This window comes from Triturus cristatus, chromosome 4_1 (assembly GCF_964204655.1).
Source record: "Triturus cristatus chromosome 4_1, aTriCri1.1, whole genome shotgun sequence".
NCBI lineage: Eukaryota > Metazoa > Chordata > Amphibia > Caudata > Salamandridae > Triturus > Triturus cristatus.
Window position 1 is genome coordinate 1,234,103,602 of NC_140585.1, and position 15,489 is coordinate 1,234,119,090.

The 15,489-nt window shown below is 53.3% G+C and overlaps 2 protein-coding genes across 3 annotated transcripts in view; both read right to left on the reverse strand.

Annotated features, from left to right (window-relative positions):
- Nucleotides 1-15,489, reverse strand: part of LRP1 (LDL receptor related protein 1) — a 1,298,976-nt gene that overhangs the window by 613,832 nt on the left and 669,655 nt on the right. For both annotated transcript variants that reach the window (XM_085654639.1, XM_085654638.1), the window contains exon 44: nucleotides 12,977-13,169. In XM_085654639.1, the coding sequence (XP_085510765.1) occupies nucleotides 12,977-13,169 (193 nt within the window). The remainder of the gene's footprint in view (nucleotides 1-12,976; nucleotides 13,170-15,489) is intronic.
- Nucleotides 29-4,055, reverse strand: LOC146856482 (uncharacterized). The gene is made up of 2 exons (XM_085654642.1): nucleotides 2,499-4,055; nucleotides 29-119 (listed from the first exon to the last, which is right to left on the reverse strand). The coding sequence occupies exon 1, from the start codon at nucleotides 3,882-3,884 to the stop codon at nucleotides 2,535-2,537; it is 1,350 nt and encodes a 449-aa protein (XP_085510768.1). The 5' UTR covers nucleotides 3,885-4,055; the 3' UTR covers nucleotides 29-119; nucleotides 2,499-2,534.

A 15,489-nucleotide genomic window follows, 5' to 3' on the forward strand; every position in this document is an offset into this window, starting at 1 on the left:
GGCGCCGACCGGCTTCCGGGACCTCTCTGGAGGCTCCTCGTTTTGGCTCAGGCACCACGTGGTGCCGCGCAGAGGTACCCTTTGTACCGGCCTGCTTCCAGATCGCCCTGTAACTCCGCCTGCAACGAAAAGAAAACATTAAAACGTTCAAACCAAAAACCCCACCCCACCACACCATGCCGGGTAAGCGGAAGGGAGGGAAAAGGCGAGGTGGGCGACAAAGAGGTCGCCAGTGAGGGTGGGGGAAGGCTAAATAGCCTTCCCCTCACACCTGGGCCCGGAAGTGACGCGCCTTTCGCGTCACTTCCGGCCCCTGACAAGGAGGGGGGCACGATCAGAATCCCTGCCCCCGCCCCCCCCCCGAAGTAGGGAGTGGGGAGGGGTGACCTGGGCCCCGGGGCCACTAAGGCGCCGACCGCCGATTGGCCCCCTGCGGGGGCCGCGGTCAGCGGCATAGTACCCCCAGGGGCACCCCGCTCACCCCCTTTCCCCAAATTAGGTTACCCCCCAAAGAAGACACAAGAAACAGTTGTAGTTGGGTAACAAATGCTGCAGGATTTATTACATAATTCCAGGATATGTAATAGGTGGGTTATCTTACGGGCGATCCAAGGGCAGGCGGCCATCTACTTCACCTGCCCCGCCTGATGAGCCGGGCAGCACGGGAACGACCCGCAAGCGCTGCCCCCCAAGTGATTCTTTTTTCGATCACGTGCCGTTGTCATTTTACTCACGCCCCCCCTCTCGGGGCGGAGCGTCGCATAGCAAGCCCCCGGTTGTTCAGGCCCACAACCGCCCGCAGGCCTAGCGGGGCGCCGACCGGCTTCCGGGACCTCTCTGGAGGCTCCTCGTTTTGGCTCAGGCACCACGTGGTGCCGCGCAGAGGTACCCTTTGTACCGGCCTGCTTCCAGATCGCCCTGTAACTCCGCCACAGCCCTGGAGGCGGCTAACCGTCGCAACCAGGGCCCCCCACCAACCTAGATCTTTACCTGCACCCGCTATTCACCAATGCTTCGCCTAAATCCAATAAAAACAGGTCCATGCCTATTTGGGAGAGGTGTACTCCATCCATGTCGAAGTACCCCTTCACATTCCCCCGAATCATTTCATGGCGAATAAAGCCCAAACCCCTTTGGGCTGTGAACTTACGCATTGCTCCATTAATGCGCCTCCTGGAGTGCTCTACCGCTTCAAAGGATTTAGCTCCCCGCCAAGACCTGCGGGGGATGATCTCTGACCACACGATCTCACACTCGCCCAGACGTTTGCAGATTTCCCCTAAGTCTCTTTTCATGGCTAATAACAGCAATCGTCTCCCTAGGGTAACAAGGTCGTTACCGCCCAGGTGTATCAACAACAGGTGGGGCAAGGTGGACCCGTGTGCTCTTAGTCTCTGCTCGATCTTATTCCTGAGTTCGAACCATCTCATCCCCGGCACCCCCATCCATTCAACTTCGGTCTGAGGGAAGTGTCGCATCCAATTTCGGTGCAATGCCCATTGGGCCGCCCGGGCGACAAATGAATGCCCGATCACCCACACCACTCGCCCTAATAAAGAGGAGACATGGTGTACACACAAGTTATTTAACCAGAAAAGGTGATTTCAACGATACACACCATAAGTCACAAACACATTACTAACAGCTGCCTCACGGGCGAACATATATCTTATAGGAATCAGATTCCCAACGCCCCAGTTTCTTCACCTGAGCGGCCTCTAACCCCGCCAGGTGAGCGGCGGTGGCAGCGCCAATGCGGAAGGAGTGGCTGGAATACCTTCTGTCCGACCGTGCGAGCCCCGCCCTGGCCAAACTAGTCCTGATTACCTGCTCGAACTGGTATCTAGTTACAGGGGTACCATTTGAATGCAACAGGAGATAACCCGGGCCAGGCGGTCTCTGCTCCAAAAATGCCTTTACCCATTGTACTGGGCAGAACCTGGGGTCACCTAAAGGCTGGAGAACCACCCTGACCCCCCGCCCCGCCTGATCGGTCTTGGATTTGCGTAAAAGAATGGTCAGTGACCCGGAGATAGACACATCTGAAATTCCCAGCGCATCTCCTGAATAGTCGACCTTGGACCTAGCCACTAACTCACTGACTCGAAAAGCCCCGAAGAACGCTAAGCAGAATGTGGCTGAAAACAGCGTGGCTTCGTAAAGAGAGTAGGTGACTGACTCGAGGGCCCCTAGCATGCCTTTCAGGATTTCAAAATCAATGGGCGCTCGATTATCAGGGGCCCTGGGCTCCTCCCTAGCCCAACCCTTCAAGGCGGCCCGGATGGGATAGGAGTTAGTGGGATCCGCCCCGCCAGACAACCTAGTGTCGTGGCTTACAGCTGCCAAGTGACTGCCCACCCATGAACGGCTCTTCCCTTGTCCCCTCGCCCACACCAGAAATGCTCGGACCTGGGACACCATCGCAGCCCCTGAAGTACCCAGTGCTACAGAAGTCGCTCTGAATGTTGCCATGTGGGCGCTGTAACGCCTCCTGGTACCTGGGGCCAGAGCTCTTTCTCCCATCGCTTTCAGGCTCAGTCCCACTGCAGGATCCTCCATAGATGGTCCGGGAATGGGGTCATCTGCGCTCTCGCCCGCGGCCAGGCCTCCCTGAATCGGAGCCACTGAAAACGAGAAAGAGCGTCAGCTGCCACATTTTGAATCCCCTCAATGTGCCTGGCTTTAAACTCCACATTGATGCGCAGGCAAGCCCGGACCAACTCCCTTAGTAGGCACAGCACCAGCCGGCACCTGGCGGACTGGTTGTTAATTGCCTGAACGACCGCCAAGTTGTCGGACCAGAAAACCACCTTTCTGTCAGACAATGCCGCCGGCCAGAGGTGTAATGCAACAACAATCGGGTAAAGCTCCAACACAGTAATGTTCTTGGTGATCCCACGCCTGCGCCAAACATTGGGCCATCCCTGCGCGCACCATTCTTCGCCCAGGATAGCCCCAAAACCTTCCCTGCCTGAGGCATCTGTGAAAAGGCAAAGTTCTTGACTATCAATCCAGGGCTGCTTCCAAATAACCGTCCCGTTAAAGCAGGCGAGGAATTCGCTCCATACCACCAGATCCTGCTTCAGCCCTGTCCCCAGCTTGACCCAGTGATGTTTCTTTTTTACACCAGCAGTTGCCCTAGCCAGCCGGCGTGCAAAGACCCTCCCCATGGGTATGACCTTTAGCGCAAAATTCAGGGTCCCTAGCAGGCATTGGACTTCACCTAGAGTAGCCTTGTCCCTACCCAGTAGATCGCAGATCTCCTGACGCAGGGCCTGTACCTTATCCGCAGGGAGTCGGGACACGCCGTTTACCGTGTCCAACTCGATGCCCAAGAATACCAAAACCTGCGCCGGACCCTCGGTCTTACCAGGAGCTAAAGGTACGCCCAAGTGTCCTGCCAATTCCTTGAAACATTGCAGCGCCCGTGCACAATCTTGCGAGTCAGCTCCCCCGATGAACAGGAAATCATCCAGGTAGTGGGTCACTCCCTCAATGCCATACCTGTTTGTTAAGGCCCACTGTAGGAAGGAGCTGAACGCCTCAAAGTACGCACAAGACACCGAGCATCCCATGGGCATACACCTATCATAAAAGACCTGGTCCCCCCACCTGAAGCCCAGAAGGTGTTGGCTGTCCGGGTGTACTGGCAGGAGCCTGAAGGCAGATTCGATATCAGACTTAGCCAACCAGGCTCCCTTCCCTGCCCTCCTGATCATGTCGACTGCCAGGTCTAGGGAGCAGTAGGACACTGAGCATTTACCTTCGTCCAACCAGGAATTCACGGAGTCCCCTTCTGGGTGTGAAAGGTTGTGGATAAGCCGGAAAGCCCCCGGCTCCTTTTTAGGTACCACCCCCAGTGGGGAAATCACAAAATGGGGCATAGGGGGTGAGGAAAATGGGCCCGCCACCCTGCCCAAAGACACCTCCTTTGCTATTTTATCAAGCACTACCTCCGGGTGTTCCCTAGCTGATTTCTGATTCTCCGCATCCCTGCTCACTAAGGGGCCTTGATAAGGAATGCGGAAACCGTCTAAGAAACCCTCAGAAATGAGGGACCCTTCCTTGCTAGTGTAACCGCGGAGTGCGCTGAGGAGGTTCTTTACGCGGATGGGAGAGGGGCCTTTCACATGATGGTGCGGGGCTAGGTCATGCGCGCTGGCAGCTGAGTACGCAGGGGGCCAAAGCGCAGGAGGGGGGGAAGCCCCCGGGCTACTTGCTCGATGAAGGCTTGTCGGGGGTGTCGCGCTTGGAGCATGCGGTAGCGGCGTGGGGGGCCCCGCACACGCTGCAGTTGTGGGCAAAACGGCATGATTTGTCCCAGGAGCAGAACCCCGCATTGAAGAGCCTGCAAGTTCCAGGAGACCGTGCCCGAAAGCCAGGCCTGCGACCCCCCCCACGCCCCCCCCGAAAGGGCTTCCTGCTCTCCCATTTCTTCTCTTTTTTATCCTCTTTCTCCTTGCTCTTTACACCGCTCTCTGCACCTGACTTCGTCGTAGACCCCTCAGTATGCTTGCCCATGTGTTTTACCCATAAACGGACCTCCAACTGGTCCCATTCAAGATCTGGGCAGATTGCTCTCTGTCTGCGGAAGTCACAGTCGTAGTGGTACCATCCCATGCCCCCACCCTTAGCAGCCTCTTCAGTAATCACGCTTGCGTAGTGGAAGAGACCAGGCCCTTCATCTGGGAATTTCTCCACTATCACTGCCGCAAAAATGGCAAAGGCCTGACCCCAAGTCACAATATTTTTGGTGGGATATACATGATACCGCACCCGCTTGTCCTCTTCCTTGTTGCCCATCCTCCTGGTATCTACCCCCTCAGCCCCATGCATGAGAAGGGTGAAGATGTCAATAAATTCCCTGCGCCAAATCCCTTCTTTGGCCACTAGAGGGACCATCCAAGCGAGTGAACAGCGGCCCGATACTAGCGGGGCCGTGGTAACTAGAGGCTTAGGTGCTACGGCTAGCGTTGGTGCCGGCGTCGGTACCACTGGGGGAACCACTACTGCAGTATCGACCGCACTTGCCGCGCTCTCGGCCACAGCAGCAGCTGGGGGTGTGGGCCGCGGAGGAGGTTCCAACGCAGCCGGCGGTTGACACCACACCTGCGTAAAGCCCCCCGGCGCCGGGTGAACAGTCGGCGGCGGTGGGGCGGCCGGACTAACCCCTAGGGGTGACCTGGCAAGCAGCAGACCGGATCTGACCTCAGCCATGAAGTCTTTTAAAGTGTCTGAAAGCTTACCCAACTCCTCTGCTGAGGCAAATGTCGCCTGGGGCGGGCCAGGCAGTCCGTTGTGCGCCCCCGTCCCCAAGCTAACCGCCGCCTGGGGGGGGGGGCGCTGGGGCCCTGTGGGGAGGGCCCGCTCTATTCCGAGCCGGTGGTTGTTCAACCGGAAACTCTTTGCTCGTGGGGCGGCGGATTCTTTTCGATCGTGACGGGCCCGCAACCTCCCCTACATCCTTATCCGTAGCCGGACCGTCCATCGCTATCCCAGAGTCTGGGGTGGTACTGGCTTTCAATAGTTCCGTGGCCCAAGCTAAACCCTTGGCCCTCGTCAGCTCCAAGAAAGCGGCAATCCGTGCTTCCTCCGAAGTGTCCGGCACGGACTCCTCAACCTGTGTCCCTGGTGTGAAAAGGGGGGGGGATAATCCTTGGCTGTCCATCACTTAGCAGTTGTTCTCTCTTATCTGCAATTGGGAAAGAGAGAAAGTTAACCGCCTGCTCACCCCCTTTGAGGTTAGTTCTTCGCTCCTGAGTGCCACATGCTACTCCAAGAGGTACCCCCATCCCCCAACTGCCCGTACTTACTCCCAACTGAGCCCCGAATACGGACGGTGTTTGTCTCGCGTCTCTCTGTCGCCAATTAATAAAACCTCCAGCCAGTGAAAGCGGACGAATGTACTGCAAAAGAAACCAGCATAAGGGCAAGAAATATGCATACACGAAATTGCGTGGCTGCGCGCGAGAAAAAGGGGGTGGGGGGGGGGGGGGGGGGGAGCTGAAGAGAGAGGTCACAGGTGCTCATACAAATCACGTTATCACGTTTAACCATGCAGACCCTGTTCGCGTCTGCCCTCATCCCCACCTTGAACCTGGCAAGCAACATGGTGCTCGCTTGCGCCCCACCCCCGTACTACCTTCCTGGCGCCCATTTGGCCCAAAATTACAGTCTCGCGCGAACGAACACGACCCAATCTCCATTCATTTGCCGTTATTGTAGCGTGCTTACTAAATTATTGGCACACCTTTACATTACATATACAGGCACGGAGGCCCACTCACTGTCCTTGCACCAAAATTGTACAGTACCCGCGCTGCCCAAAAGGGGAGACGCGAGCACAAAGTCACAGGGAGATTGTCATTACCCAGAAACACAGGAGGATCAGCGTTGCAACCGAACTCGAACCCCGGTCCCCAGACCCAAGCCTGCTAACGTGGCTCGACACAATGGCCTCACTAAAAGGCACACTTTACTTCAACTATCCAGGGAAACAGAGAACGCACCTCGCACCCTGTGCCCACTGAATGCAGTGGAACATAATTTATGACTACAACCTCCCGCGGCGTAGCGATCTCGTTCAGGCTGTTACGCTCCCCCACTGCGCATCGGAAACATTGCTGCTTCCGGACTCCCTGCCCTGCCCCTGGCCAGAGACTGCAGAAAGCACTGGTTAGCCCCAGAGGGAGGCCACGAGGGGCTCGCTGCCCCCCCCGTCCTCCCCAAAAGCAATGACCCTCAGGAGCAGTCGTGTGGTGCTGTACACGAGCACCGAAGACAGTGCCAGGAGATGGAGCGCTGTGCGTACGCCCCGTGAAAATTGGACCGGGGCACGTGAAGATGAATAATTCGCTTCGCCCAAGACCACACTGACTGTGAAGTGGTGCAGACGGCTAGACCCAGGCACATAGAGAAAGACGGAGACTAATAGAAATAGATAAGAACAAATAAAAAGATCTAGAGATAACTAAAGAATGGACACAACCACATTTGATGAGCTGTGTAGTGTCAAAGAGAGAGAGAGCAGCACAGCACCATTTTGATTAAGATATTGTGTGTTTCTCCCTGTCTGTGCTGGAGCACTTTTGTCTGCCTTGTGCTACGCACTATTGTGCAAAGCCATCTCTGTAATGTACCGCCTGGATTTTGGACTGGAAGTGTACCCTGCCACTATAAAATTCTGTGCTTACACATAATTTAAAATTGTTATCCATTAGAGCACCCCATCCAGGGACATCCCCCCCTTGTGCCGGAGGGCGGGACGAAGTGCTCGCCCAGGCCATACCTAGCAACCCGGAACCCCGCACCCGATGCAGTGCCACTAGCAAGGCACTGTTCAACGATACCAGATTGAAAGCATGACCGGGCGCGGGTGTCCCAAGAAACGGCTGGCACAAAGCTGAGAACCCTGGGCGTTTCTGTGATAATCCCGCGGCCCCTGAAAACAAAACGGGGGGTGACTGGCCACGCGGCGTGCCACAGAATACAATTTAAAAGCACGTCTCCGTAGAGACAGAAACGTTTCCCCTGCGCCTTGGTTCTACCATGAATAGCAGCAATGATATTCAAAACCCACGTCTCCGTAGAGACAGAAACGTTTCCCCAGCGCCTTTGACCTCTCGACGGCTTTACCATATGCGCATTTGCCCCCTGAGCTGTCCTGCCTGCTCAACCCTCTCGCGCCTCGCTGCGCCGTAATTGCAGGCTGATACCCCCCAACTAAGCGCCGACGTGCCCCGCCGAGTGTAGGGGGGGGGGGGGTCACCGGAGACCGACCAAATATTCGCAACCGGCCGACAATCCCCGCACAAAAGGACGGGCGTAAATTCCCCCCCCCCGGCCAAGACCCAGGAGAGGCTAGCCACCCAACGCACATCCGACACCAAGGCCCTGAGCCATCGTGGCCCAACTTGCGCCCCCCCCGCCCGCGGCTATCCGGGCCGCAGGGCCCCGTCGACCTGGTACTGCCCAGGGACGGGGCCGGGGCGAGAAGGGTTAAGCAAGACTCACCTAGACAGCAAATGGTGACGGTGGGACCCGCGAGGCGATGTCGACGGCCACAAAACCCCGAGACAGCGACGACCGACCGAGGTGGGCAAAAGGCGAGGTGGGCGACAAAGAGGTCGCCAGTGAGGGTGGGGGAAGGCTAAATAGCCTTCCCCTCACACCTGGGCCCGGAAGTGACGCGCCTTTCGCGTCACTTCCGGCCCCTGACAAGGAGGGGGGCACGATCAGAATCCCTGCCCCCGCCCCCCCCCCGAAGTAGGGAGTGGGGAGGGGTGACCTGGGCCCCGGGGCCACTAAGGCGCCGACCGCCGATTGGCCCCCTGCGGGGGCCGCGGTCAGCGGCAAAAATGACGGACTCCGGTGTAGGCCAGAGGTATTACCAGTGGGTAAAATTAATTCAAGCATTCCGCCATCACTTGTGTCTTTCCCAGTAACACGCCTGAAGTCTGAAAAGTGTGAATAAAGGTGGTTGATGTGCGTTCGGTGCTACACAACGGAAGCTGCAACTCAACCGATGAGCAGTGCTGGAATTGGGGAAAATTACTCCTGGTACCCATACATTCGGGGTCAAGGTGCAGCAGAAGAAACTGGGTAAAGTCACAAGGGCTGAGCTTGTATTTTTTTTTTTATATGATGCAAAGAAATTGGCAACAAGGATAATTGTGACAGCAATCCTGTTAGAACATTCCTAATTGGTCACAAAGAGGCTGCATTTTAAAATATCTTGCAATGTTAGCACACATGTAGGAGAGATCTTTGTGGCCCAGCAATTGTGAGAGGATTAGAATAGCGGAAAGAAAACTCTGGTGGCTAATGCAGTTCGCTGCACACTGTGTACTGTCCCGAAAGAAGAAACCAAGATAAGGGACCACTGATTGGCCTATGTGTCGCGCTAATTCATTCATACATCACAACGTGCGTGCTGGAATTCACCACACAAATGTACATGATTTCTCCCACTGTGTGTTGATTTATCACCTCTGTTTACATGGTTTTCCATAGCTCGGGCCAGACCCTAAAGGCGTCGAAGCGCTATAGAGAAAATGCATGCTCGCGCACTCTTTGCTTATGTCTTTATTTGTGCAGTCTAGAACATCCACAAACCAGGCATTATTCTAATGAAGCGCATACATGCGTCAATTACCGAAGCTCTAGTCTAACCAATGAAACAGGTGTGTCAAACCTAAAATGAAACTCTTTCAGACGCCCATCATCAGTCGCGCATTTTCAAATCTCTATCATGACGCAGGCAGGGGAGGGGCCCGGTAAACAGCCCGGGCTCTATAGCAAGATACAGGGTTTATTCCAGCGCGTGGTTTGCAAATCACAAACTACGAGTTCTAATGTTACTTTGTTTTCTGATTAACTTGGGCAACTCTTGTTCGAAAATTGAACTTTGGAGTTGCAAGTTCTGTGGTTTAAAATAAAGGGTTTAAATGAACACAATTGAAGCAACCCGTTCAGCATTATATGTGGATAATGGTCGCTGTATTCGCTGGATTTTAGGTTCTGTTTCTCCAAGGTCCTGCTTCACAACGTGATCGTGCCACCCCTCGCTGTACCGCTCATCAGTGCTTTGGTATTTCAGTACAAGGCAGATGCACCTCAATTGTGAGCACTATTCTGGTGCGGCGTTCTATGGTCTATGCATGTAAACAGGTCTATGCCAGAGTTTACCGGTGGTCTTAAGTCACCAGGAATGACTTCAGAGCGTTCTGCGAGTGCCAGGCTCCAGTGAACAGAAACACAGTACGGAAGGATGGGGGACTGACGCGGGCAGGGAGAAGGAACAGGACACGGGCCTGAGCCAGAACAAGAATGAACGTGGGTAAGGAGAACGCAGTTTGGGGAGGCACAAAGGATGAGAGGGAACATGCAGAGAGTGCAAAGACATATACATTCAGGCACAAATTAAGAGCATTGCAAAGAAGCAGGCAGGAAATCGAGCACCTTACGCGCATTCGGCTACAGAGCAGGAACACGGTAGGCACAAGATGTAGGAAGTGAGGCGTGCAAGGAGATAGTACAGGCAGGTAGGAGTTACCCGTATGGAGAAGGGCAAGTGTTGGCAGAAGAGCGAGGGGCAAGCAATGTACAACAGGTGCAGATATAATACAAAAAGTTGCGGCCGGCAAGACAGGCGGGTGGGGGGGGTGCGGGTTTGAGAAGCGGGACAGTTAAATATACAAAAACGTACCTTCCTCCACTGCTCCGCATGCCGCATCACGCGCCTCTGCTCCTAGCGCATTTTAGGCAGCCTCCTTCCTCCTGCTCCCCGAAGCCAATCACAACGTTGCAATGGCAGCGTTGTGATTGGTGAGGCGCAGGAGAGCGCCCCAGCCGGGCCATTTTCTCTATGTAGGCTGCACGCAGCAGCCTACATAGAGAACAAGCATTTACAATGCAATGGTCTCGGCATTGTTAAAGTTAGAGCTATTGGCATTGCTCATGACATTATTTTTGGTTTAAAAACATCTCTCTCTCTCTCTCACAAAAAAAAGACTTATTTTGGTGACAGAGACAGATGTTTTAAAAACAAAAATAATGTCATGAGCAATGCCAATAGCTCAAACTTTAACAATGCCGAGACCATTGCATTGTAAATGCTTGTTATGTCTCGCGAGCGAGACTGCGCAAGCGCAGCCATCGCTAGCCGAGACCTAAAAAGGGGGGGGGGGGGGGGGCTTGGAGAGAAGCATTATTAATAGTGGGTCCACTCTACTGATAAATCATATGAGCCTGGACAGTGTAGGCGACAATCTTTAATACTACTCACTCCCTTATTTTGATACAGGAACCTGCGATCAGACATGGTTAACAAGTGTGAAAAAAATGAAGTTATACTATCACAGTAGTCTTTTCTTGCCGAATAATTTAGTCAACCATGCCGCATAATTTAGTTTGTCTCCAACCACAAAATACTAGTGGCCCTACTCAACCAAACCGCCAAAACAGAATATTTAGGAGGAGGGGGACTTGAAATGCAGTACACTAAACAAAACGAGCAGTTATCTGGCCAAAGCCAACAGAGTAAAACATGACAATTTCAAATTAAGACGAACCCAAACGTGTTGTTCCATGAAGTGTTGACTCTGTACATAACAGATGTTTGTCTGAACTGCAGCCTCATTAGTATCCACATATTACCTGTACGCAAGTTATCCTACCACTCCTTACATGCTGATAAATTAAAGTTCTCCTCAGCCAAAACAGAGAACATAAGTGCCATCGCCACTATCAGACCTTCTCCTCCTAGACCGTGTGCCCGCCAAGTCGCATCCATTCTCTCACGGTCTTAGGCCCCGCGATTATCTTTCACAGGTTGTAATTGCCTGCAAACTCTGCTGCCCACTCGTTTGATATGGGATATGACGCCAGTTAAGGGGCTCCCAACACCTGCTCGCATAATAGGGTGTCACTAGCCAATTTAATAGCCCTTCTATGAATGTTTAAACTGTTTCCATCCTCTCGCTTTCAAATGGTTAACACCACCGCCCTTGCCCCACCAGCGCCTCCATTCTGCCACCTCACAAACTGCCCCAATCCTCTCGCTCCACAGTAAGGCCCACTCTCCTTTGACCGATTCTGTCCTGCGAGGTTCCCTCCACCCAAAGGCCTCCGGAGGTACCGGTACCAAGCTCCCATCCTCTACAAAGCCTGTGACTCTTTCTGGGGTTCTTACTTGTCCTTCTCGGTACCGAAGATTGATGCAAGATACTCCGCCATGTTCTGTTGCTGCTCCGCACCGCCGCCGCCGAAAACGAAACGACTTCCGGCCTCTGGTAGCCGTCACAAAATCGACCAAACGTCACTTCCGCTAGATAGTTTTACTCTGAGCATTGAATTGTGGGTAACACAGTTAACGCCATTCGGGTAGAGAGGTTTTATTATACCAACGTTATAAGGAACTACAAGTACCAGAATGCATATTCCCGAATACAGCTCGGCCTAGCTCCCTTCGTGCACCGTCCCGATGCGCGTTTCCGTCTACCCGGAAGTGGCTTTCCGTGCTGGTGCGCACTAAGAAGAGGCCGAGGAAGGAAGGAAGGGATCGTCTGATGGTGAGTGAGTCCTGAAAGAGGTTCTGTCTGTCCCGGCGTATTCCGCTCTCTCGCTTTCCGATAACGTCCTGTCCCCTGAGGGGGAGGAGGCAGGGAGAGAAACAGTGAAGAGGGCCAGGAAGGGAGCAACGGAGGGGGCAGAATTAGATTGGACGGCGATGGGGGGGGGGGGTTCGGGGGACGGTAGAACGGGAAAGGCAGAAGGGGACATTTTATGGGTCATTAGATAGCGTGTGTGCGCGGGAGCAACGCCGGGGCACCACCACCTTTCTCCGAGGCACAGCAAAAATGCCTCGGAGAAAGGGAGCCTCATTTTCGGATTTGGGGGCGTGTTTTGCTGTTGTCTCCTCCCTGAGACTTCTTACAAAAAACACGCCCCCGATCCGAAAAGGACGGGGCTTCAACGGAGTGACTGGACCTCTTCTCCAGTGGCTGGCCAGCATTTAAGAGGCCAGCCAATGGAGAACAGGAGAGAAGAGGGGCGGGTGCAAGCCCCTCTTCTCAAAGTCACTCCAACTCATTAAATCTCGGAGCGAGACTGCGCAAGCGCAGCCTTTCGCAGCCGAGACCTAAAAAGGGACAGTGCGCATGACTGGGTTGGTCAGCCTGGGGCCGACCAGTCAGTACCCACAATAGTGGGCAAGCCACTCCACCCCTGCCCTCGAGCAGGTCCGCCCCCCCCGCCCCCAACCAGACACTCCAGATTCCTTCTCGCACTGTGAGAATGCAGTGGGGTGACGCCCCAATGCAGGAGCCGCCGCTGGTACTTGCATTGTTTAAATCTATTGTAGCTGAAAACTTGTCTTATACAAGCAGAGGCATCGTATTGTGAAGTATTGTCATTTGAAAGCAAAGAAGGATATTCAGCATTAGAACCCAGCTGGGGTAATGGAATCAAGACTTACAGCTGTTGGTGTCATTGGCCACTGCAATGATTCCCATAGGTTGTTGAGGGATGTCCACTCGAAGGTGTTTCATGTCGATATTTAGGTATTTGTTGGCTCTGTGGACTGCCCGGCGCACCCAGTCGGTCCAGAAAATGTAGTTTCCATACACAGCAAGGCCAAAGGGATGCACTGGCTCAGACTTTAGAACAACCTGCAAATGTTCAAAGGGAAAGTAGTTTCAATAACTACAGGAAGACATTTTACAAAATAAACAATGCGTTATAACAGCCGTGGGAGGAAATGAGGTGTATTATATGAAGTGGTTGCGTGACCTGTGGAATACACTCACCAACCCTTTCTGGGCCTTTAGGGTTCTTTTGTCAAACCTTCAGCTCAACTCTAGAAATCTGTGGCTCTGAGCAGCAAGGCTTACACAAAGGAACAAGTGTAAAGCATTTAAGCAAAACAATTACAGAGAAAAATCGACAAGACAACAAATAAATCCACCACCAATTAAAAAAAATAGACTGTATCTTTATGTATTTTTAGAAACCACAACGAAACAGATCCACCGGAGGGTTCCAGAAATATAGAATTTACAAGGTATAGTAAATCACAGCATTTCATTCAACCGCGAACAAGCATTGGCAAATTCAACAAATTTGACTCAGAACATTTTTGAGCAAAGAGATTTTTAATGCCGTCAGTTAAGTTCACTTGGGGCGACCAACTCTGGCAGGGCGCCAGTCAGGGGGACCAGCAAGACCCTCAGAAACCACAACCTCTTCTGAAGAAGCAGTCTTCCGGCAGTTCCAGTCACTTTATCCTCATTCAATGGATTTCTATGGAAGTGGTCCCGATGTCTAGTATACGGATGCTTGAAGATGCTCCGGGATCCTGTGGGTGCTGCACAGTCAACGGGGGTCTTCCTGCAAGAAAACCTCGGTACACAATAGTGATGAGGGGTCCTAGACACAAGGTTCAATGTCCCTCGAGCTCCTCTCCGGTCTGGCAACAGTCTAGTTGCCACTGGACTACCAGTTGTCCGGTGTCGTGGTCACAGTACAATTCCTCTCTGGGCTGTAGCTTGTCTTCTTGGCGACCAAGCTGGACTCCAATGACTTTTCCAGGTTCAGCAGACTCGGGTTCAACTTCTAAGCATTGGGTCCTGGTCCTTGGTGCTGCGCAACGATGGTGAGAGGCAGTCCAGGGATCTGGGCTACCACTCACCCTTAGCAGGTTTCTTCAGCTGTTGTGTCCCTGTGCTGCGAATAGGAGGTCAGTAGGCTGAACCTTGGAGTCTCTTTTCTCTGGCTGGGCTCTGGAGAACACTTCTCCCTCTTCTTTGCGAGCCACCAGATGCGGAAGGTGAAGTCCACGTCGGTGTAGCCTCTCTTCACCAGAAACCTGGTGCAGTAGGGCAGTCCTTCAGTCCTTTGTTCAGTCGAGATTAGAGTTCTGTATGACAGGGGTGACCTATGTACAGGAAATGCCCTCCACTTAGGATGCGGTTGGCAAACAATGGGCTACCAGGATTTTTCCCTCCTGATGATCACTTCCTGCAAAGTGTGGCATCTGGCTATCCCAGGATGCACCATTCTGCCCACTCCCAAGATGGCAGGACCTCTCTCTATACATCCAGAGCTCCCTAGCCCAACCCAGAGGTGTGGCTATCAAGGGGGCTACACCCCCTTAGAAAACCAGTTTGACAACTGGCTTCCCCTTCACTGTCCCTAGTGCCAGTCTGTCTACCTAAACAATAGAGCAGCCGTTCTTCCAAGCATACTCCATTTGCCCTTTGAAGCTCGCCTTTTGGGTTAACACCGGTGTGACTTCCTGCCTGGGGAAGGTAAAACCTCCTCCAGTTGCATGCCTCTATTTTTATCTTTACTGGGAATCTTTAGCACTTCTCCCCAGGAGGGCAGAAAGCTGAGAAGTGTGGCTCAATGATTAGAGCGGCAGACCCTGATGCAGAGATCTAGCCTGGGACCAGAGTTCAATTCCCTGCCTCGGCGGGTCTTGGGCTCAAAAAATTCCACGGACCTGATAATTCTTGCCTCGGTGCCATTCCAATCATGGAGTCCCACTCTGCAACTCTGGGCAATAGCTTGCTTAATCTCCACAATGGACCCCACAACGCTAAGGATGCCTGGCCTCCACCTTGGGGGTGCCCAGGAGTGGACGCCTCACAGGGAAAGCCAGGATGGGTTCCACAGCGGTATTCGTACAAGCGCCTTGAGACCCTTGCGGGTGAGTAGTGCGCTATACAAGTATCAATTTACATTTTACATTTATGTAAGACAGACCCCATGTACAACAATAAAGGGCACGGGAAAACCTTATGCAGCATTTTGCCCACCAGTGACATTAAACTTGATGTAACCATTAAATTGGAATTTATGCACTGATATTTTTGAGATTTTACAGTACCAACTTTAGTATTCTCATCCAGACGTTAGCAGGGCTAAGGTGTATGCATGTAACTCTGTACTTGTCAGAGCCCTTCCACAATAAAAACAACAATTTAGAGT